Source organism: Megascapheus bottae, chromosome 8 (genome assembly GCF_031878675.1).
Source record: "Megascapheus bottae isolate mThoBot1 chromosome 8, mThoBot2.hap1, whole genome shotgun sequence".
Classification (NCBI taxonomy): Eukaryota; Metazoa; Chordata; class Mammalia; order Rodentia; family Geomyidae; genus Megascapheus; species Megascapheus bottae.
In genome coordinates, this window is record NC_143516.1 from 11,138,684 (window position 1) to 11,163,695 (window position 25,012).

Genomic DNA, 25,012 nt, shown 5'->3' on the forward strand with positions numbered 1-25,012 from the left:
CTTGGCCTGGGTATTCAATCCTTTATTCTGCCAAGTGTGTGTGTGTGTGTGTGTGTGTGTGTGTGTGTGTGTGTGTGTGTGTGTGTGTGTGTGTGTAATTGTACTACATATAAAGCCTTTAAAAAAAAAAAAACCAAAAATAAAACAAATGTTAAGCTGGGTGTGGTGGCTCACGCCTGTATCCTAGCTACTCAGGAGGCTGAGATTTGGGATCGAGACAACCAGAAGTGGTGCTGTTTCAGTGTCTACACACAGAGTATTAGCCTTGAGTGAAAGTTCTCATGGACAGTGCCTATCCAGGCCCTGAGTTCAAGACCAAAAAGAAATATTAGCAAAATAAATTTTTCTATGGAATTTGACTCTTTGAGGAACCAGTCAAGTAAGGGGTGAAAATTTGAGTGCAAATGTCTCCAGGTGGCCAAAGCCCTCTTGCACTTAAAATGTCCTTAAGTGTCATAGACCATCTACTTGTATGTGTAATGCCTGTCCTACAGAATCCCATGGAAGTGAGAATTCTCTGGAAGCAGTGCTTCAATATCCTCTCCCGTTGAAAGAGAAAGAAAGGAAGGGAGACTAGTTAAAAAAAACAGCTATCAGAGGCTGCCAAGATTCACTAACGCAGTGCAGCACCATGGGAACTCAATGGAGTAATAGATACTTTTGTCTCCTACCAAGGCCACAAGAGAGTCAGGACACAACACAAAATCAGGTAAAAAGATGAATCCCAGGATGGGGACCCAACAACTACTTATTAGAAGAATTAGGATGAAGAATTTGTTGGATTACTGAATTCCACTTTATTATATATAGTACAGTATGCAGACAAAAATTTCCTTGGGCCAGTTTTCTTCAAGTGGGATCCTTTGATGGACACTCAAGTACAGTAGGGGCAAAACACTCATCTTTCTGAAAACTGTTGGTAGAAATCCAGACAGATACAACTGAAATCCAGTCAGTACTTATTTGTCTTACTAAATATAGTTATTTAGGAACACAATACATTGTATAAAATAGTGATTTACATGCTGCAAGAATTTTAGCACTTATTTAAAATAACTTATTAGCCTATGAAACTTAATTTTAAGCATTTTTTAAAATCACCCATTTTGCTATTGATTTATCCTATTAGTGCTGTTGCTCGCATGAGTCATTTTATCACTACAGCCAACTACTGGGAAATCTGGTAACATTTAGCTGAAAGCCAGAAGCACCTATCTAAAGAAAAGTAAACAAAACAACTATGAAGTGATTTCCTGGCTCATAATCATTACTACCATTAATAGCTTCAAAAACTGTAGGACTATTGTTATTCCTAAATTATTTTTCTATTTTAGAATCCATTGATTAGAATTCATTGATGGAATCCACTTTTAAGGTACTTTAGGTACATTTTAAGTTTAGGCTTTGGGTGTTTGGGTATTTATTTGAACAGTGGCAGTTATCAGACAAAGAGATTTTAAATATTTGCTTGATCTATGTTATTGCCTGGGAAAGAGTTGAGAACTTCAGTAGAAATTAAATTTCTTCACTAAGGTTTCTGTAAGTTTTCACTAAGCTGGGCGCTGGTGGCTTACACCTGTAATCAAAGCCAGCCTAGACACAAAGTCTGTGACTTTTATCTCCAATTAATCACCAGAAAACCAGAAGTAAGGCTGTGGCTCAAGTGGTAGAGACTTAAATTGAAGAGCTCAGGGACAGCGCTCAAGCTGAGTTTAAGCCCTGTGACGGACAAAAAAAAAATGTTTTCACTAGTTACGGCCTTTACTTTTTTTTTTTTTCCGGGTATTTCTGGGAATTGAACTCAGGGCCTTGATAAATTCAGGCCCATATTTTTTTTTTTTTTTTGCCAGTCCCGGGCCTTGAACTCAGGGCCTGGGCACTATCCTTGGACTTTCTCAAGGCTAGAGCTCTACCACTTGAGCCTCAGCACCACTTCTGGCTTTTTTCTATGTGGTACCAAAGAATTGAACCTGGGTCTTCATGCATGCTAGGCAAGCACTCTACCACTAGGCCAAACTCCCGGCCCCCATAAAAATATTTTTTAACATGACATTTGAAATATGATATAAAAGTCAATGTTAATAAATTTTTTAATAAAAAAACAAAACAAAAAATATTTTTTGTTTGAATAGATCTCACTGACCTAGAACTTTTCAGAATATTTTCATTATTGTCACTTACTATAAAGGAATATCTATTAGGGAAAATAAAATGCTAACATATTTTATAAATTATCAATACTAAACACTAAAGATTTATTTCCAATCAATAATCATGAATTCAGCTCTTATTTTCATTTTAGTGATTCTTCCTTAAAATTTGTTATATGTTCTGTATCTTTATGTTACTTCATAAAAATGTGAAGTCCAAGAACAATGGCTGAACATAGCATGTCTCAAAACATAGTATTTTCTATGCCAATTGGGAGCCATTTGTCTTGTATTTACAAAGCATCTCCTCTACTAGATTGCAGATTCCTTGAGACTAAAGGGCCTTTTTCTATACCCAAAGCCTAACAGGGATTTACAGATAGTAAAATGTTGGTGTTGACCACCAATTACCCAGAACAGTGTATGAATTTCACAATTTAATCTTTTAAACATTTGACCTTCACTAATGCCTCAAATGATACTGCGTCCTAACATGAAGGTTCACTGATGGGCTTTAGAAACAATAAATAGGAGCAGACTGAAACTAGTAATAGTATTTCAGGTGTCAAATAATGTTAGTTTCCTATGTTTAAAACCTTACCCAAGAAGACACACTGTGTAACGCATGTCCACGTAAGGTTTTCAAAGTCTTTAAAAGAACTTTTTAAAAAATAGGGGCTGGGAGTTTGGCCTAGTGGTAGAGTGCTTGCTTGCCTAGCATGCACGAAGACCCGGTTTCAATTCCTCGGTACCACATACATAGAAAAAAGCCAGAAATGGTGCTGAGGCTCAAGTGGTAGAGCTCTAACCTTGAGAAAGCCCAAGGACAGTGCTCAGGCCCTGAGCTCAAGCCCAGGACTGGCAAAAAATAAAAAAAATAAAAAATAACTGCGGACTGTTTAGGAGCGCATCTCCTCGTCAGCATAACTGTGTGTACTTGGAAACATCAGAGGGCTTGGCTGGGGAGTGCCTTCTGCTCAAGGAAAGCTCAGTGTTTACCGAAGCTCTGGAACCTTTACGAAAACTAAGAACTTCTCCCAAGATGTGTAATACCCAACATATGAGCAAGATCCGAAAAGGTCACTGTTTCCTCAGAAACACATTTTACAGCCATCATAATAAATCTCTATATCCTTGAGGTGAATTTTGCTATGTTTATTACATACATTCAGCACTTCCTTACTGTACAGCCACTGAGGAGGAACTCTGGGTAAAGCAGGCCAGAGAGAAATAGTGAAGTATAATCTTTGCCATGAAGAAATCTAGTCACAGTCCATGATATGCTGATGGACCAGTGATGTCTATCTGCTCAGCCTTCACAAAGGAACACAGCAGATGAACGGTGTTTCCTTGGTGATCTTAGTAGTAGTCTGTGTCTTCCTTCTAGATTCAAACACCACCAATGCGTCTTTTGCTTTTTCCTTTATTTGGCAAAGCAGCACGTATAAACTGTGCAGAAACTAGCACGCAGCTTACACAGCATGTTAAATTCATATACATTATCAGCAGCAAACTAGAAACAAAAAAAGGACTGAGCCTTAAGTCTCCTGTCATTTTTAGAGAAAGGAAAAACTATGTCAGTTATGTCCAATCTGAACAGTGAAATGTTTACAGGACATCACCTGACATCTGCTTAAGTTTCAATATTTACAAATGCCCAGTTTTAAGGTAACAAAGCAGCTGATTGTATCTACAACATGCTATTCTATGACAACACATCAAAAGCTTTAAAGGGAAAGCTCATCTCTAGTTTCTTAGTAGCATCTAACAGACACCCAAGTATCAAGAATCTTAACTTGTGATAATTGTTATCTGATGCACAAAAGAAATCTGATAAATTAATACTGGAACAGAATTAAATGTCCAACAAAAGAAAAGCCACTCCTCAAAATAAATTCATAAACTAAGCTTTCCACTTTGCAGAACCCTTTCTTTTAATATTATTATAGTAAAATGTGGGCATATTAAAGGAATTACTCACTAATTATACTCTGCTGCTTTCCTACAACCAGTTTGGTTCTGTGCCTCTTTGAAGAATTAGAAAACCTTACAAAACCACACATTTTCATGCTGAAAATAAGAGTGTAACAAAGTCCAAAACAAGCTGTGATGCTGTTGATTTCCAAAAGCTTTAAGGACTGAGATGAGCACTCCTCTGTAATATTGTAGATCAGTCAAGCTGATGTTGCTTTTATAATTCATCCCTGGAGAAGAAAAGAGAAAAATGTAAGCCAGAATTATATACAAATAAACAAATAAACAAATAAATGTGGCTTTGATAGCTTAGATAGAATACTTGTCAGTAAAAAATTGCACTGATCCCCAAGCAATAAATTAAAAGCACAAACAATTCAAACTCAAAGCAAAATTCTAGACATCTTCAATGCTACTCCAAAAGGAAGTATAAAACCTGAAGACACTGAGTTCTATATTTAGTTCTAAAGATTTAAAATTTTTCCTTCAAGATCAAAAAAAAAAAGCAGAAAAAAATGCCTTTTTAGGATCATCTTGACAATACTTCTTTTGGTAAAATGATTTGAATATTTAGACTTCAAATGATTTACATTCATAAAACTAGGTCAAAAAAAAAATTTTCCCATGAAGTGTCTATTACCGATTGTGGAATGGGTTCATCTCAACCCAAACTCTCTGGAGGAAATGCATCATCTGTAGGTATAATATACCTGTCAGGTGATTTCATAAGGCAGCTTTATCAGCTCCAAAAGAAACCATTCGCTCAGCCAGGTGCAGCACTGTGCCAGCAACTGCCAGTGAGAGGAAGGAAGGAATAAAAACTCAGCCTAAAATTGTATGGCATATCAATCCTACCTTAACAGAGCCACTAAATGTGAAAAAATAAAACTACCAGAAACTCCAAAAGCACTTTCAAAGGCAATTTGAGTGACCCCCCCCCAAAAAAAAATTATTAAAAACTCAAGTACTAAAGCCAGGTGCAGTGATTCATGCCTGTAATCCTAGCTACTCAGGAGGCTGAGATCTAAGGATTTCTGTTCAAAACCAGCCAGGGCACTGAAAAGCACAAAAGTCTGTGAGACTCTTATGTCCAATTAATCACTAGGGAAGTGGGGCTGTAGCTCAAGGGGCAGGACGGTAGCTTTGAGCTTAAGAACTCAGAGGCAGTGCCCAAGACCAGAGTTCAAGCACCATGACCCACCAAAAAAAAAAAAAAAGAAAGAAAAAGAAAATTACATATTATGTAGAGACAAAAAAGGGGCATGAGAACATGAGAAATGTGGGAAAGTGGCAGTAACTGATGGCTTAAGAAGAACTGGAGGCACTCCTTGCACTAATTTGTCTAACTTAACTGTCCTAATCAGAATTAAAGTGGCTCACACTTGTAATCCTAGCTAATCAAGAGACTAAGATTTGAGGATTATAGTTCAAAGCCAGCCCAGAATGGAAAGCTTGTGAGATGCTTATCTCCAATTAACCACCAGAAAAACTAAAGTGCTAGAGCACTAGCCTTGAGCATAAAGAACTCAGGGACAGCACTCTAGCCCTGAGTTCAAGCCCCATGACTGAACAAAAACAAAAAGAAATGGAAGTGGTACTGTGGCTAAAGGGGTAGGGCAGTAATCTTGAACTGAAAAACCCAGGAAAAATGCCCAGGCCCAGAGTTCAAGTCCCACAACTGACAAAAAAAAGGATAGAATTAAGATGAAATGTTTTGAGAAAACTGTTAAATTTGAATATAACTAAAATGGAGAATTTATAACCAGTGGCTCACAGCCATAATCCTAACTACTCAGGAAGCAGAAAGTCCCTGTGAGACTCATCTTCAATGAGCTACTTTAAAAAGCCAGAATGGTGCTGTGGCTTAAATGTTAAGAGCAATAACCTCGAACACAAAGAGGCTCAGGGATAGGGCCCAGGCCGAGTTCAAGGACCAGTATGGTCCCTGAAGAAAAAGAATTTCTGTTATAGGTAAGTGGTATATTAAGGAATTACCACATAATATGCCTTTTCTTAAAAGCTGAATTGTATAAATAGTATAAGAATTTGTGTTTGGTGCTTAGTGGTAGAGTGCTTGCCTAGCATACATGAAGCCCTGGGTTCAATTCCTCTGTATCACATAAACACAAAAAGCTGGAAGTGGCTCTGTGTCTCAAGGGGTAGAATGCTGTCCTGGAGCACAGAGGCTCAAGAACATCCAGGGCCTGAGTCCAAGAGAGGGGGTTGGGGAGGGCTTGAAATCAGGGTCAGGGTGCATTCTCTAAGTATTTTTGTTGTTATTGTTCAAAGCTAGCAATTTTCCATTTGACAAACAGCTCTACTTCCAGCTTTTTGGGTGGTAATTAGAGAGACTCACAGATTTTCTTGCCCAGGCTGCCTTCAAACTGTTATCCAGTCCTTAGATCCCAACCTCTTGATTAGCTAGGGTTGCAGGCATGAGTCACTGGCACTTGGCCGCAAGTAGTATTTTTAAAAATCACTTTTCTCTCATGAAATCCTTTAGTATTAAAAATTCAAGTATGTTAGGAACAAAGTTATCTTTTAAAGGACAAATTATCTTTCTGATTACTTTCCGTAAGTCTTCTGATAAAATAACTCACACAACAGCATTTACCTAAACTAATGTAATCACTAAAATATTTCGGTTCAAATCCCATGACTGACAACAAAAAAAAACAAAAACAAAAACAAAAAAACCAGAAACAAAAAAAGGCTAGGGGTGGTGGTTCACACCTGTAATTCTAGCCACTCAGGAGGCTGAGATCTGGGGATAGTGGTTCAAAGCTTCTACTAAAAGGCACTAAAGATCCTGAGACTCTTGTCCCCAACTAATCACTAGAAAAAGGAAGTAGGGCTCTGGCTCAAGAGTAGGGCAGTAGCCTTGAGCTGCAGAGCTCAGGGACAATGCCCAGGCACAGGGGTAGGGTGGCAACCTTGAGCTAAAGAGCTCAGGGACAGTGCCCAGGCCCAGAGTTCAAGCTCATGATACACACACACACACACACACACACACACACACACACACAACCTATTCTATTTATGAAGCAAAATAAATTCAACTGTGTCTTTTTAAAGTATGAAGATATTATATATTGTTTTTAAAATATTTACTTGTTCAAAGCATTAAAAGACATTACAAATAAATTCCAACATAGTACAGAATTTCTAAATATCTTCTCCATTGAAATTATTTTGGCCAGCTTCACAATCTTAACTACAGAGAAGGCTAATCTAAGGATTCAGGTTCAAATTCCACCCAGGTAAAGAATCTGTGACTATTTAGTTTGGCCAGTCCTGGGGCTCGAACTCAGAGCATAGGCACTATCCTTGAGCTTTCTCAAAGCTAGCACTAGACCACTTGAGCCATGTACCCCTGAGTTTTCTGAGTTTGTGGAACCAAGGAATGGAACCTAGGACTTCGTGCATGCTAAGCAAGCACTCCTGGTCCTCTGTGAGACTCTGATCTCCAATTAACCAACAAAAAACAAATGAATATGTAGTTCAAGCAGTAGAGCACCAGTCTTAAGCAAGAAAACAAGTGAAAGCAAAAGGCCTAAAATTGAAACCCCAGTATGACTACAGAAGAAAAAATGAAGAAAAAGAAACTACAGACTGTATTTAGTAGTTTAGTGAAAGGTAAAAAGAAAACCTTGCTGCCAAGTGAATAAAACAACTTGCACACACTTATTCCCATGGTGTCCCCTGAGCATGCTAATGTCTTTCAGTCTTCATCCTTCACTTTCCTCATATTTCTTTTTGAAAGGATTCTGCATTAATTTTACTTCAAACCCCTGAGTATATTCTTGCCTGGACCCTTACTAAACACAAACCTGTTTGTGTAGACACACACACACACACACAAACTTTAAAATTAACTGTTGTATTTTATGCAACATTCAGTCCCCAGTAATGTCATAATGTGGCAGATATTTTTTAGCTATTTTTTCTTTTTTGTCAGTCCTGGGGCTTGGACTCTGGGCCTGGGCACTGTCCCTGAACTCTTCAACTCAAGGCTCTACCCTAGAGCCACAGCACCAATTCCAGTTTTCTAGTGGCTAATTGGAGATAAGAGTCTCATGGACTTTAGTGCCCAGCCTGACTTTGGACCACGGTCCTCGGATCTCAGCTTCCTGAGTAGCTAGGATTACAGGTGTGTTTTTAGCTATTTTCTATACATTGTTTTATCTTTATATTCTTTAAAATTCCAGCATTTTTATAACCAGAAACACATCTGTGGATATATAAAAATGCATTTGAATAGGCAGAAAAATCTACCACAGATGAAGCTGGACTGTTAAAAGTATAGGTAAAGTATGGTTTCTAATGATGCCGACAAGCAAATTAACCTCTTTCTCTTAAAGTCCAAAGGCCCCAAAACAGATGTATGTGTAAATATTTAGAAGTATTTAAAATTCATCAATAAAAGTTATTCTAGATCCGAGGATGTTGATAAGTGGTAAAGCACATATCCACCATGTGTGAGGCCCATTTTGAAAAAAAAAATGAGGCCAGGAGTTTGGCCTAGTGGTAGAGTGCTTTCCTAGCACGCACAAAGACCCGGGTTCAATTCCTCGGTACCACATATATAGAAAAAAAGCCAGAAGTGGTGCTGAGGCTCAACTGGTGGAGCTCTAGCCTTGAGAAAGTCCAAGGACAGTGCTCAGACTCTGAGTTCAAACCCAGGACTGGCAAAAAATAAAAATAAAAAATTGGATTTCATAACACAAAGCTTGATTTTAATGGATGGATGCAGGTTTGGGGAAAGCCTAAATCTGTAATTGGAGAAAAGAGGAAATCACTTTATGAAGAAAAAAAATGTCTTGAACCAAGATCCTCTAAATAGCTCTCTTGAGCTGCTAGCATTATAGTTGTGAGCCAATGGCACCTAGCAGTTTTGTAATGTTGTAAGCATGCTAGAAGTGAAGCGAAGGTTGTAAATAGTTGCTCATAACTACATCTGATTCTAAGTGAAGTGATCAACTATTCTTCAAATTATTTTCTAAAGGGTAGCTGTGTTCCAGGCTACAAATCCAAGAAAATACCTAATACTGCACAAGGCAAAAAAGAAAATACAATTCCTTATAGAAAGGCCTTGCAGCAATGCAGCCATTTAGTTAAAAGTAAAATCTATGCAGGTGCCAGTGGCTCACGTTTGTATCCTAGCTACTTAGGAGCCTGAGATTTGAGGATCCCAGTTCAGAGCAAACCACCCAAAATAAGCTGGAAGTGGAAGCTGTGTCTCAAGTGATACAGCATGAATGCTAAGCACAAATGCTCTGAGACAGCATCCAGGCCCTGAGTTCAAGCCCCAGGACAGGCACATACACACACAAAAGTAAAACACTAATGAACATGGTGTGCATACCTCCGATACCCAGTAACTTTGCAACTGAGAGAGCTGTTATAACGACTTCCTTTCCTCTCAGCAAGGGGAAGGGGAAGAGGACTCAGACAACAAAAGCAGGCACTAGATTCACAATGAGCCATGCTATGCAAAGGAAGTGAAGTGCTGCATGCTGCTGGCCCTCTGGGTGGGGATTGACACGTGGGGACACACTGGATCTGCTATAGAATCCCTCCCTTCCCCAGGAAAGTAAACAGAACAAGCTAAAAATCAGATGGCCTGGTCTGTGGAGAGGACTGACATTTGCTCCTTTTGGTGGTTCTGAAACAATGGATGAATGAACTAAGAAAGAAATCAAGCCAAAAGATAGAATATCCTCTCTGGGATTCTGACCTTTTGAAAAGTGGGACAACTGTGTCTTTCTCCTTCTTGAACCTTGTAACAATGGTACAATGAGATTGAATGAAGCGGGAAATGTCAGCCTCTTCTAAGAACAAATACAGCATGCCTGATCAAGAAAATATCCTTATAGAAGACACTGATCTGCAGCTGAAAATCTCTTAAAAAACAAGTACATGCCAGGTGCAGTGGCTCACGCCTATAATCCTAGCTACTCAGGAGACTGAGATCTGAAGATCGCGGTTCAAAGCCAGCCCAGGCACTAAAGAACATGAGACTCTTATCTCCAATTAACCACTAGAAAACAGGAAGTGGGGCTGTGGCTCCAGGGCCAGGGCCATAGACATGAGCTGAAGAGTTCAGGGACAATGCCTAGACCCGGGGATAGGGAGGCAGCCTTTAGCTGAAGAGCCCAGGGACAGCGTCCAGGCCCAGAGTTCAAGCCCCATGACAAACAAAAAAAAACCCAAAAAGCACGTTTGTGCCAATCAAGTTTCATCCACCCATTCCCAAAGAAGAGTTAATCTGAAAGAAGGGCAGACCATGCAAATTGTTTCACAAGTTTAATGCAATGGATTGTTGATATTTTGATGGAGTAGCATGAAGATGGCAACCAAAAAGCAAAAACAGCCCTTTGCAGTCTATTGTCTTAAAATCCACACCCTTTCACCTTGTAAGTGTGGAAGAAGAAAGAGCAGAAGAGAAAATCACTTCCACCTGGACCACTGCTTTTCCTTATCTGTTAAAGGCACATAAATCACCCCCATCAAAGGCTTCATTTTGACACTGCCATCTTGTAACTTGTCATACTGCTCCAACATTTGGTTTCCACCTGCTGGACCCACTGGCAATATCAATCTTCCACCAGGCTTTAACTGGTCTATCAGCTAAAAGAAGAGAAAAAGAAACAGACATCAATGCACTGATTGTGTGTTACTCGTTATCTGACATCACTGTAAAGAAGCTCAGGGTCCATGAGCAGAAGGCAGAAACTCCCATTAGTCACTCCTTAGTACCTTGGGGCACTGGTTCTAGGACTGCTCGAGGATGCCAAATTCCACAGGAGTAGCTCAAGTCCCTTAGATAACTGGCACAGTATTTGCAGATAACCTATGCACATCATCCTATATACTTTTTCTACCTACTATTGATTAAATACAAGAATACAGAACCCGCACTTAGTATGTTAAAAAAATCATTGACTATTTTGACATAGCAGCTAATGATATGTATAGAGGCAGAACTAAAAGAGGCAGAACTAAAAGAAGGTTTTAACAAAGACACTTGATTGGGTTGGTTGAGGACTGGAAGAGGGCCAAGTTATATATTTTGAAGTGTTTTATCAACGGCCTACTTACTCATTTACCTCTCAGCATCTTTAAACTCTCAGCATCTATTAAACTCTAAGTTACTTGAGGGTACAAACTGCGACTCATTCATTACTGTGCCTCAGCACCTAATGGAGTACCCTACAACTTCAATGCTCAACAGGTTTGAACTAGGTCACATGACACAGCATTATCCTCTCCAGATAAAGCTGAAAATCCTAAAACCTGTGTGTCCGTTTGGAGAGGGGAGGAAGGAAAGTACAGAAAATCAACAAGAATTTATTATCATATTGTTGATGAATAAAGGACACAACTGGAGCTAAGGGAAGGGAAGTCTCCTTGATGCTGCCATGATAAACTATCACAGAATTAACTAAAGGACATAAAATAAAATCCGGAATACATTCTAAACAGCATCCACACATCACTTTCTATATAAATCTGTTGAGTGTTAGTTGAATAAAACACAAGTAGAAAACCACCAACTGCCACTGGGCATGGTGGCTCACACCTGTAATCCTAGCTACTCAGGAGGCTGAGATCTGAGGATATGGTTCAAAGCCAGCCCAGGCACTAAAGACCACGAGACTCTTATTTCCAATATCTCCAATTAACCTCTAGAAAACGGGAAGTGGGGCTGTAGCTCCAGGGGTAGGGATGGTAGCCTTGAGCTAAAGCGCTCAGGGACAGTGCTCAGGCCCCGAAGTTCAAGCCCCGTGATCCCCCATCCCAAAAAAGAACAAAGAAAAAAGGAAAGAAAACCACCAACTCACTGCCTGGGGCACAACTGGAGCAGCAGCTCCCACGTGAATGGCATCGTAAGGAGCTTCTTCAGCATATCCCATTCTTCCATCACCCACTGAAAAATAAACGGATGTGCTAAAACAGGTGCAGAGCAAATCTTGTGTAAGGTATATAAACAGTATAGGAGGTTGAGAAAGAGGAAGAATTTAAAATAAATGGAACAAGCATGGAAAAAATAAGACAAACTCTTACTTCCATAATGTACACAAAAATTAATGACAGGAAGATCAAAGACTTAAACATGAAAAGATCAAATGTAAAGAAATAGCATAAAAACATATTATTATGACTGGGTAGGTATAAACAGGACATGGAAAGCACTGGGGCACCAGTGGCTCAGACCTGTAATCCTAGCTACTCAGAAGCTACACAACACTGGGAAAAATTAGTAAATGTGATTACATTAAAAAGAAGAATTTGGGCCGGGAGTTTGGCCTAGTGGTTAAAGTGCTTGCCTAGCATGCATAAAGACCCAGGTTCGATTCCTTGGTACCACATACATAGAAAAAAGCCGGAAGTGGTGCTGAGGCTCAAGTGGTAGAGCTCTAGCCTTGAGAAAGTCCAAGGACAGTGCTCAGGCCCTGAGCTCAAGCCCAAGACTGGCAAAAAAAAAAAAAAAAAAAAGATAAAAAGAAGAATTTGCCCAATAAGAATGGCCAAGATTTTGAACTCAGACAATGACAGATGCTGGCAGGGTTGTGGAGAAAAAGGAACCCTACTGCACTGCTGGTGGAATTGTAAGCAAGTTCAGCCACTCTGGAAAGCAGTGTGGAGGTTTCTTAAAGAACTGAAAATAGACCTTCCCTATGATCCTGCCATACCACACCTGGGCATCTACCCTGAACATCATAACCCAGGATATGATAAGGACACCTGCTCGACTATGTTTTTCTCTGCACTATTTACAATAGCCAGGCAATGGAAACAATCCAGATGTCCTACTGCAGATGGATACAAAAAAATGTGGTATATATATACAATGGAATTCTACATAGCCAACAGACAAGATAAAATAATGGCATTCGCAGGGAAGTGAATGAAGCTAGAGCGAATCATGTTGAGTGAGATAAGTCAAGACCATAGGAACAAAAGGTGCATGGTATCCTTAATATGTGGCTATTAGATCCACATAGTACCAGAGCGAGGACTCAGTATTTGCGTACCCAATGCTATGGACATGGTATTGGAAATATAAACACAACTACATAAACATTTATAACTCAATAAACATAATGTTTTATTACATAGGTTAATATGTATTTATGACATATAAACCCTCAGCCTAATTTTAATTATGTTCTAAAATCTAAGTGCCAGTAATTGTATATAGATTCCCTTCTTGAATACTTGTTTGTTAAATATGTCATTTGAAATATGATGTAAAAATCAATGCTAATAAATTAATTTTAAAAAAAGAAGAAGAATTTGGGCTGGGAGTTTGGCCTAGTGGTAGAGTGCTTGCCTAGCATGCACGAAGACCCGGGTTCGATTTCTCGGTACCACATTCATAGAAAAAAGCTGGAAGTGGTGCTGAGGCTAAGTGGTAGAGCTCTAGCCTTGAGAAAGTCCAAGGACAGTGCTCAGGCCCTGAGCTCAAGCCCAGGACTGGCAAAAAAAAAAACAAAAAACAAAGACCAAGGACAGTGCTCAGGTCCTAAGCCCAAATCCAGGACTGGAAAAAAAGGGTGGGGGAAGGAAATAGGGACAAAAACATGGAAGTGGTGTCAATGTATGTGAAGTAATGCACCTCCTATCTGGCGAATATAACTGTAACCCTTCTATTAATTAAAATTTTTAAAAAATTTAAAAAAAAAAAAAAAAAAAAGCCGGGCACAGGGGTCCAGGAGTTTGGCCTAGTGCTAGAGTGCTTGCCTAGCATGCACGAAGACTCGGGTTCGATTCCTTGGTACCCCACATACATAGCAAAAAGCCGGAAGTGGTGCTGAGGCTCAAGTGGTAGAGTGCTAGCCTTGAGAAAGTCCAAGGACAGTGCTCAAGCCCTGACTGGCAAAAAAAAAAAAAAAAAAGCCAGGCACAGGGGCCAGGAGTTTGGCCTAGTGATAGAGTGCTTGCTTCCCATGCACGAAGACCCGGGTTCAATTCCTCTGTATCACATACTAGGCAGGCAAAAAATAATTATTTTTTTTCATCTAGCACTCAAATTAAGTATAAAAGGATACTACCTCAGTATTATTCAGTTTGTACACAATCTACTAAAAATAGCAAAATTCTCTGGAAAATAAACTTTCTTTTTTTTAATACTCACCAACTAGCTGCACTCTTCCTGAAGACAACAGTGTTGAATCGTCCTTTCGAACATTATTTATTGAGTCATCTACTAGCTCTTTAATGTGATCAATTCCTATGACTTTTCCACTATGACCAACCTGTGAAAGAGAAAATAATTTAAGATTATACTGAGCTAAATTTGTTTGTTTTAAGCTAGGTATTGTGGCTCATACCTAACTACTCAAAAAAGCTGAGATCTGGAGAATCATGGTTTCAGGCCTGCCCAGGCAAAGAAGTTCACAAGACACTATCTAAAATAACTAGGAAAAAGTAAGGCCAGTGTGGTTCAAGTGGCAGAGTGCCAGCCTAGTAAGTATGGGGTCCTGAGTTCAAAACCCAATACCACTAAGTTTAAGAGTCCTTAAACTCATATTCTAGCCAGGTGCCAGTGGCTCATGCCTATAATCCCAGCCACTCAGGAGGCTGAGAGCTGAGAGTTACGGTTCTAAGCCAGCCACCATAGGAAAGGGTATAAGACACTTATCTTCAATTAACCAGCAAAAAGCCAGAAATGATGCTGTAGCTCAAGTGGTAGGGTACTAGCTTAGAGCGAAAAGGCTCAGAGAGAGCAACAGGCCCTGAGTTCAAGCTCCAGGACTGGCACAAAAAAAGGAAAGAAGAGCTGGGAGTTTGGCCTAGTGGTAGAGTGTTTGCCTAGCATGCATGAAGACCAGAGTCTGATTCCTCAGTACCACGTACATAGAAAAGCTGGAAGTGGTACTGTGGCTCAAGTGGTAAAAAGCCTTGAGTGAAAAGCCCTAGGACAATGCCCAGGCCCTGACTTCAAGCTCAAGACTGGCAAAAAAAATAGGGAGGGGGGGAAGAAGGAAGGAAGAAAGGAAGAGGGCCAGGAGCATGGCCTAGTGGTAGAGGGCTTGCCTAGCATGCACAATGCCCTGGGTGCCATTCCTTGGTACCACATACACAGAAAAAGATAGAAGTGGTATTATGGCTCAGGCGGCAGAGTTCTAGCATTGAGCAAAGTGTCCAAGGACAATGTCCAGGCCCTGAGTTCAAGCCCCAACTGTCTCCCCCCAAAAGAGAAAGGAGGGGCCGGGAGTTTGGCCTAGTGGTTAAAGTGCTTCCCTAGCATGCATGAAGACCCGGGTTCGATTCCTCGGTACCACATACATAGAAAAAAGCTGGAAGTGGTGCTGAGGCTCAAGTGGTAGAGCTCTAGCCTTGAGAAAGTCCAAGGACAATGCTCAGGCCCTGAGCTCAAGCCCAAGACTGGCAAAAAAAAAAAAAGAGAGAGAAAGGAACGGGGCCAGGTGTTTGGCCTAGAGGTAGAGTGCTTGCCTAGCATGCACAAAGACGGGGATTCGATTCCTCGGTACCACATACATAGAAAAAAGCCAGAAGTGGTACTGTGACTCTAGTGGTAGAGCTCTAGCCTTGAGAAAACACAACTCAGGACCTGAGTTCAAATTGGCAAAAAAAAAAAAGGAGGGGGAAGGAGGGAGAGATGGAAGGAGGAAGGAGAAAAAAAAAATATTCAGTAGAAAGGATATGACCTCTACAAAACAAATACCTGAAAGGAAGTAAGTAAAACATCATTATATGTTGGGTGCTATTCTAGATGCTCAGGATACAGCAATGTAAAACCTAAAAAGATAAATTTTCAGTTCTCTCTAGAGTTCACAGACTATGAGTCTACAAATTATATATTTATGGCAAATTACATGGATTCTAGTTCAAGATTCATGAATCTCAACTAGACCAGAATCTTCTAATCTGGCTTGAAGACACAAGATTTCCCATAACCTGGCAAGGCGTTCGGCCTAGTGGTATAGTGCTTGCTTAGCATGCACAAGGACCCAGGTTCGATTCCTCAATACCACATACATAGAAAAAGCTGTAAGTGGTGATGTGGCCCAAGTGGTAGAGCTCTAACCTTGAGGAAAGCTCAACTTGCATAACCAACCTGATGGATTATCTGAGCACAGAAGAACCTTTACTGTGTTTATATTCTGGATAATCATTTACCAGACAAGCCTTGGGTAATGCAAGCAAGGCATTCTTTCAATGTAAAAGAAGGTGGGGCTTCATTCATAATAAACCTGGTAGGAGATTCTATAAACCACACCCATTCTTTTCTGCAAGACAAATGTAATTTGGATGCCATGTAAGAGCACAGAGATAGAGCCTGTCTGATAATAAAGCTAAGATGGAGGAACAAAGAAGCACAGCAAGACCCAGTGAAAGACACTGTCAATTACATCTAGGACATAAGACTCTTCTGTTATGTAACCTAAGTAATTTCATTTCAACTTTGCCATTTGGGGTTAAATATTATGTCACTTACAACAATAACAAAATCCTAAGTGATCCAAGATCTAATTGCCATCACTTGTGAGTGTATGTGTGTGTCTGTGTGTGTGCTCTGAGATCTGAACTCTATACTTTGAGATCTGAACTCTATGCTTTATCTATTTCCCTCTATTTTGTCTTTGCACTGAGATCTGAAGTCTGTGCTTTGTCTATTTCCCTCTATTTTGTCTATTTTCAGTCTGTTTCCCTCATGGCTAATACTCCACTCTTGAGTCCTGCTTTTAATCTGGCATTTTTGCTTGTTAACTGAAGATAGAGACTCATAGACTTTGTTACCTGGGTTGACTTCAAACCAAGATCCTCAGATCCCAGCTTCCCAAACAGATAGATTATAGGCACAAGCTACCAGTACCTGGCTCCAATTGCTATCTTAATAGAACAAAACCCATAATATGCTTCTGTCGGAATTAGAATGCAAAAACTCTTACCATGCGTGCAAAACATGCAGTGAGGATTCCACTTCCAGATCCTACATCCAGAGCTTTAGCGCCTTCGTGCAATTGATCGAAAAGGAGTTCTAGTGCATAGGCATGCTGCCAAAAGAAAGCAATTCAAGTATTCATTCTTTCTAACACTGAACATTATGCACACAATACCAACAAGAAAGGTGCCAACTTTCTAATTTTTCTACTAGTATCCTATATGAAGACAAACAAATTTAAGCATTCACTTATGAATTAAATAAGAAAATTCTCTATGTTTGATTACAATTCTTACATTTAGGGAAATGGGTCCAATAATTTTAGATATCTATAGTAAATTAAAATTGAAAGACAAAACCATATAAAAAGATTTACAGGGGGGAGGGAAATGGGTACCAAGACATGTGAAAGGGTATCAATGTATGTGAATTAATGCACCTTCTATCTGGCAAATATCATGTAACCCTTTTACTAATTACAATTAAAAAAAAAAAGATTTACAGTGAAAAGCCCAATCCTATTCGCATCTCCCACTTATCCAGGTTCAGCCTCTAAGGCATCCAATCTTTCCAATTTCTTGTGGTTTCTTTAAAATAAAAAAAAAAATCGTTCTATGTATACTGAGCAAACACACATGCATTTTTCTTTTATCCTACTTTGAATCATCATTCATATCAATCCTTAAACAGCATTTTCACTTACTATTTTTGTTTGTTAGTTGTGGAACTTGAACTCTAGGCCTGGGCTCTGTCCCTGAGCTCATCAGCTCAAGGATACTGCCCTACCACTTCCGGTTTTCTGGTGGTTAATTGGATATGAGTCTCTGGGAAGCCGGGAGTCTGGCCTAGTGGTAGAGTGCTTGCCTAGCATGCACAAAGACCCAGGTTTGATTCCTCAGTACCACATAAAAGCTGGAAATGGTGCTATGGCTCAAGTGGTAGAGATCTAGCCTTGAGAAAGCCCAAGGACAGAGCTCAGGTCGTGAGTTCAAGCCCAGGACTGGCAAAAAAAAAAGTCTCAGGGACTTTTCTTGCCCAGGTTGGCTTTGAACTGCAATCCTCAGATCTCAGCCTTCTGAGTAGCTAAGATTACAGGTGGGAGTCATCAGTGCCCAGCCCTCAGGCTTGGACTTAGGATCTGAGCTCTGTCCCTGAGCATTTTGCTTAAAGCTAGCATTCTACCACTTGAGCCATAGCACATTCTACCACTGGCTTTTTTTTTAGGGGAAAAAAAACAAAAACAAAAAAACACCTCAGGGATAGTGCCCTTGAGTTCAAGTCCCAGGAGTGGCAAAAAAAAAAAAAAGAAACATCTGCAAAGTAGAAATGGACTCAGTAAAGTATTAAGGAATACTAATTGATTAGTATGACATCATAGACTTCTGCGATTAGTGTTTGATACCTATATTAAAGTAATTAGGCTGGAATATTATACTTTCAGTATCTGCTAAAAGTTTAGAAATTTCTAGTAATAATAAGCATTAGAGTATAAAAAAATAAAAATAATCTAGGAAACAAAGTTAACACCCATAATATCTAGAAAGAAAGACAGAAGGAACTTGTCCAAGGTATGGACTGTACTGAGTTTCAAAGGAAACTCATGAATACACTTTTTAGTACTATGGGTACTAAATAAACGTTTTTAATCAAATTTAAAAATGGTATACAGGGGCCAGGAGTTTAGCCTAGTGGTAGAGTTCTTGCCTAGCATGCCCAAAGACCGGGGTTCAATTCCTCGGTACCACATACATAGTAAAAAAAAAAAAAAACCCAGAAATGGTGCTATGGCTCAAGTAGTAGAGCTCTAGCCTTGAGAAAGCCCAAGGACAGTGCTCAGGCCCTGAGTTCAAGGGCCAGGACTGACAATTCTACATATGCATAAATGTGATCAACCTCATCTACTCTATTAGTCTTCCCCATCCCACTTTCGGCCTCAAAACCATTTCAGCACAAGTTCAACACATTCATCTTCGTTCATGCTTTGGTTAGCTTCCTCACTCCTGCTGGTACACACTCTCCCAATGAACCTGTTTTACTTTCCTGTACGTTAAACAAAATGGACATGGCCGGGAATTTGGCCTAGTGGTTAAAGTGCTTGCCTAGCATGCATGAAGACCCGGGTTCGATTCCTTGGTACCACATACATAGAAAAAAGCCCGAAGTGGTGCTGAGGCTCAAGTGGTAGAGCTCTAGCCTTGAGAAAGTCCAAGGACAGTGCTCAGGCCCTGAGCTCAAGCCCAGGACTGGCAAAAAAAAAAAAAAAAAAAAATGGACATGTTGCTGGGCATGATGGTTAATGCCTGAAATACTAGCTACTCAGGAGGCTGAGATCTGAGGATCATGGTTCAAAGCCAGCCTGGGCACTAAAGTCTGTGAGACTCTTATCTCCAATTAACTACTAGAAAATGAGAAGTGGGGCTGTGGCTCCAGGGGTAGGGTGGTAACCTTGAGCTGAAGAGCTCAAGGACAGCGCCCAGGCCCAGAATTCAAGCCCCACGACCAGTCCCCCCCCCCCAAAAAAAATGGGCATGTTAAGATTAAAAGTTCCACTGAGGGCCGGAGTTTGGCCTAGTGGTAGAGTGCTTGCCTAGCATGCACAAAGACCCAGGTTCGATTCCTTGGTACCACAAACATAGAAAAAAGCCAGAAATAGTGCTGAGGCTCAAGTGGTAGAGCTCTAACCTTGAGAAAGCCCAAGGACAGTGCTCAGGCCCTGAGCTCAAGCCCAGGACTGGCAAAAAAAAAAGTTCCACTGAGCTTTAAAATGTCAAGGCTTCAACTAGCTACTTTCATAGTTTTCTAGCTACAGCTAATCCTTTTCTGTATAATCTATGCTCACTTCTAAGTTTAAAATCTAACAGAATTTAATTTTTTTTTCCTTTGTGCCTGTCCTAAGGCTTGAACTCAGGGCCTGGGACTGTCCCAAGCTTTTTTTCCCCCTACCATCTGAGCTACTGCTCCATTTCTGGCTTTTTGTTTTGTTTTGCTGATTAGCTGGAGGTAAGAGTTTCACAGGCTTTTCTCGCCCAAGCTGGCTTCGAACTGTAATCCTCAACTCTCAGCCTCCTGAGTATGTAGGATTACAGGTGTGAGCTACCCACTCCCAGCTAAAGATTATCTTTTTAAGTTATAAAAAATCCAAACCCACAGAAAATTTGGAAATGCCACAAGGATGTTTTTTCCCCCCGCACATACATTTACCATCTGTTTATACTGTGCCATGCTGTTTTACCAAACCTTCTAAAAATAGACTGTGGCTATCATACTCTCCTCCTACACACTGCAGCACACACCTGCCAAAAAAACCAAATCTGCAAAAAAAAAAAAAAAAAAAAAAAAGGGGGCCTCTTTCTTCACAACACTTACCTCAGATCCATATCATCTCTACCACTCTAGCAAAGTACCTACATTCCATGTGCAGGTTCCTCAGTTGTCCTCAAAATAGTCTTTGCAGATGTTTTTCTCATTCCTTTTAAAGGTTCATACAGTTGGCAAACAAGAATATCTTCCTTCAACTCTCCTCCTCCACCTCCGTTCTGTGCTTCAGAAGACTGACTACTTTAAGAGTCCAGTCCAATTGTTGTTGCAGTGATCTACATTCTACATATGTCTATTTCCTTGGGGTGAGACTCGTGTAAAGACTTTTACAAGAGGATTACACGGCTCTTGCTGGGTGCTTCCCCCTTTAGCCCATCAGGAGGTGTATGCTGGGTCAATCTACTACTACTAGACACTAGTTACATGCAGCCACTCAGGAAAGGAGGTGACCAATAGATCACATTATTTTCAAGGCATTATTTTTATGAATAAGAGAGAGAAAAGCTTGAAATCTCATAAATATTTTTGTTTTCCAACATTCTCCTTAATGGCTTTGGTGATTAAAAAGTCATTTTAGCCGGGTGACAGTGGTTCACTCCTATAATCCTAGCTACTGAGGTGGATAAGAACTGAGGATTGCAGTTTGAAGCTAGCCCCAACAGAAAAGTCCTCATGAGACTCTTACAACCACCCCAAAAGTACAAGTAGCACAATGACTCAAAGTGGAGCACTAACCCTGAGCAAAAGGCCCCATGACAAACAACTAAGTGTTTTATTATTCCTCCTACATATATTAACTGACATTCTTCTGCTTTTCTGTAAGCTTTCATGGCTTGAAACAATAGCTTACATCTATAATCCCAGCTACTCAGGAATTGGAGATCTAGAACATCATGGTTAATGGTAATCTCAGACAAAAAAGTTAGATAATATCTGAACGACAACAAAAAAGCTGTGCCTAGGCCAGGAGCATGTCCTTGTGGCAGCGTGCTTGCCTGGCATGTACGAAGACCCAGGTGTGAGCCACCCACTCCCAGCTAAAGATTCTTTTTTTAAGATATGAAAAATCCAAACCCACAGAAAATTTGAAAATGCCACAAATATTTTTTTCCTTACATACATTTATCATCTGTTTATACTGTGCCGTGCCATGCCATTCCTTGGAACCACATACATAGAAAAGGCCAGAAGTAGTGCTGTGGCTCAAGAGGTAGAGCTCTAGCCTTGAGAGAGTCCAGGGACAGTGCTCAAGTTGAGTTCAAGCTCCAGGACTGAGTTGCCAAGTGCTGGTGGAGACTTAGGCCTGTAATCCTAGCTGCTCTGGAAGCTGAGATCTGAGGATCAAGGTTTAAATCCAGCCAAGGGAGGGAAGTTAGCAAGACTATTTACTGCGATCCTGAGATCTCAGCCTCCTATGTAGCTATGATTATGGGCGTGAGCCACGGATGCCTGACTTGGATGCCTGACTTCCGCAAGACTCTTATCTCTAATTAACCACCAGAAAACTGGAAGTAAAGCTACGGCTCCAAATGGTAGAATGCTATAGTCTTTTAATTTTTTTTTAATTTTTAATTTTCTACCACTAAGTCATATTCCCAGTCCCCTCCAATTTTTTATTGTTCTTATAAACGTGATAAACACAGGGATTACAATTATATAAGTCAGGCAAGGAGTACATTTCTTTTTGGACAATGTCATGTCACCCCTTCCCTTGTTCTATCAAAGTGCTAGTCTTGAGCACAAAAAGCTCAGGGATAGTGACCAGGCCCTGAGTTTAAGCCCCACAACCACTCACCCCCCCCCAAAAAAAAACCATAAATAAAAGCTGGGTTTGCTAGCTTACGCCTGTCATCTCAGCTACATGGAAAGCTTAAGTAGGAGAGTAGTTCAAATATACCTCAGGTAAAATGCCCGAGACTCTTCACCTGACCATCAAAAATTTGGAAGCAGGGATCGGCAGCTTAGACTAACAATAGAGTGCTTGCCTAGCATGCACAAAACCCTGGGTGCCATTCCTCAGTACCACATATACAGAAAAAGCCAGAAGCAATGCAGTGCCTCAAGTGGTAGAGTGCTAATTTTGAGAAAGTTCAAGAACAGTGCCCAAGCCCAGAGTTCAAATCCTAGGACTGGCAATAAATAATTTAGAAATGTGTTTAAAAGTCATTTGTTTGGGCCGGGAGTTTGGCCTAGTGGTAAGAGTGCTTGCCTAGCATACACAAACACCCAGGTTCAATTCCTCGGTACCACATGTACAGAAAAAAGCTGGAAATAGTGCTGTGGCTCAAGTGGTAGAGCTCTAGCCTTGAGAAAGTCCAAGGACAGTGCTCAGGCCCCGAGTTTAAGGCCCAGGACTGGCCAAAAAATTTTTAAAAAGCCATTTGTTTTTTATTTTATTAAGTGCTATTTTTTGTTTAATATCAGTTTATTAAATATATACATAGCATTTTTAGGGCAAAGTTTGTAACTATACAGATAGTATTTTTAGAATAAAGTTTTTTGTTACTGGTCCTGGTGCTTTTTGAACTCAGGGTCTGGGTACTGTCCTTGAGCCTTTTCTGTGCTCAAGGTTTGCCCTCTACCACTTTGAGCCACAGCTCTCTTCTAGCTTTTGGGTGGTTAACAGGAGGATAGGCATCTCATCCCTGAAATACTCCCTACTCAGGAGGTGAGATCTGAAGATCATGGTTTAAAGCTAACCTGAGCAGAAAAGTCTCTAAAACTCTTACTTCCAATTAACCTCCAAAATGCCAGAGATAGAGATGTGGTTCTAGTAAGAGTGCCAGCCCTGAACAAAAAAGTTCAGGAATAGCACTAAGGCATGCATAAATAAATAAATATTCCCCCAACAGACTAAAAGTGCTAAATCACTTAGTATAGCTCCTTGTCAAAGTTGTATGGCTTCATACTTAAGCATGCCCTCAGGATTTTTTTTGAATAAAATATGAAATACAGGCTGGGGACTGGTGGCTCATGCCTGTAATCCTAGCTATAGAAATCTAAGGATTGAAGTTCAAAACCACCTCTGTCAGGAAAGTCCATGATACTCATCTCAAATTGACTACCAAAAAGCTGCAACTGAGGCTAGTGGTAGAACACTAGCTTTTGAAAGCACAAAAGCTCAAGATCTAGGTCTTAAATTCAAGTGCCAGAACTGGTACCAAAAACAAAAAAAGTGAAATACTCAACTTGACATTTCTATATTATTTATGGTCATGTACTATTTAAAATATCCACTCCTTTAATGAGCTTATCACTAAATAATCTGTCCTGTTCAATTTTTAAATGTCACTGATTCTGGCAGACATCACAAGCTTCAATGACAGTTTCTATAATTCCCAAATACAATGCATAAAATAATGGTACATTACTACTTTAATTTACAGATAAAAGAACTAATATTAAAATTTTTAATTTTCTTGAAGTCTTTTTCACCCAAGAAATAATCATAGAGGAAAAGTTGGTCAGTTTATAATCAAGTGAGCAAACTGAACTTACCATGTGTGGAGCGCTGATTGTTGCTTGGAAACCTGCAAAACAAGAAAAAAAACTACTGACACACTCAGCTGCGAAATTATACCAAATATTTATGCACTCCTTTTCTAACTCCCATACATTGTTTCTTACAAAATAGTTTTTTATCTCAAAAATATAAACATTAGCGAACTGACAAATCAGAAAATAACATCATGCCAAAGGCTAATGTGTACATCTACAGTAGTCACCTCAGTTTGTTTGATTTTTGCTTTTATTAGCTTAATTGTACAAGGGAGGTTCATTGTGACATTTCCATGCACGGTATGAATATATTCTAATCATCTTTTCCCCTCTGGTCACTCTCTGCCATCACATTCTCTTTATATTTTTATTTTATTTTTTTGCTGGTCCTGAGGCTTAAACTCTCGGCCTGGATACTGTCCCTGGGCCTCCATCATTGACTGACCCTTAATGCTAGTTGTGGCTTTTTCTGAATGGTTTATTGGAGATAAGACTCCCCCAGACTTTTTTGCCTGGGTTGGCTTCGAACTGCAAACCCCAGACCTTACTTACTTACTTATTTATTTTTGCCAGTCCTGGGCCTTGAACTCAGGGCCTGAGCACTGTCCTTAGGCTTTCTCAAGGCTAGACCTCTACCACTTGAGCCACAGCACCACTTCTAGCCTTTTTTCTATGTATGTGGTACTGAGGAATCGAACCCAGGTCTTCATGCATACTAGGCAAGCACTCTACCACTAGGCCAAACTCCTGACCCTACTTCTGGCTTTTTTTGAGTAGTGTTACTAGATATAAGTCTTGCATGAACTCTCCTGCACAGGCTGGCTTCAAATCATGACACTCAAACATCAGCCTTCTGAGTAGCTAGGATTACAGGTGCAAGCCACTGGACCCCAGCCACATTCTCCTTTAAAAAATTTTTTTTGCCAGGCACAGTGGCTCACACCTGTAATCCTAGCTACTCAGGAGGCTGAGATCTAAGGACCACGGTTCAAAGCCAGCCCAGGCACGAAAGCACTTGAGACTCTTCATCTCCAATTAACCACTAGAAAATGGGAAGTGGATCTGTGGCTGAAGGGGTAAGATCGGTAGCAGTGAGCTGAAGAGTTAAAAAAAAAAAATTATATATTTGGCTGGTTTGTCCTGTTTTTCATGGAAA

At 40.1% G+C, this 25,012-nt stretch overlaps 1 protein-coding gene across 4 annotated transcripts in view; it reads right to left on the minus strand.

Moving 5' to 3' along the window:
* Positions 1 to 780: 780 nt before the first annotated feature.
* Positions 781 to 25,012, minus strand: part of Pcmt1 (protein-L-isoaspartate (D-aspartate) O-methyltransferase) — a 42,329-nt gene continuing 18,097 nt past the window's right edge. The window contains exons 3-10 of one of the 4 annotated variants that reach the window (XR_016536459.1): positions 23,857 to 23,888; positions 17,048 to 17,152; positions 14,266 to 14,386; positions 11,969 to 12,054; positions 10,585 to 10,754; positions 4,835 to 4,915; positions 4,132 to 4,354; positions 781 to 913 (exon numbers count right to left, since the gene is read on the minus strand). Coding sequence is in view for 2 of the 4 variants with exons in the window: in XM_090337978.1 (XP_090194104.1) it covers positions 4,342 to 4,354; positions 10,585 to 10,754; positions 11,969 to 12,054; positions 14,266 to 14,386; positions 17,048 to 17,152; positions 23,857 to 23,888 (527 nt within the window). In the remaining 2 variants the exon portion in view is untranslated. Of the gene's footprint in view, positions 914 to 3,553; positions 4,355 to 4,834; positions 4,916 to 10,537; positions 10,755 to 11,968; positions 12,055 to 14,265; positions 14,387 to 17,047; positions 17,153 to 23,856; positions 23,889 to 25,012 lie in introns of those variants that run through there. The other 3 variants (XR_016536458.1, XM_090337978.1, XM_090337979.1) reach the window with 3 other exon arrangements.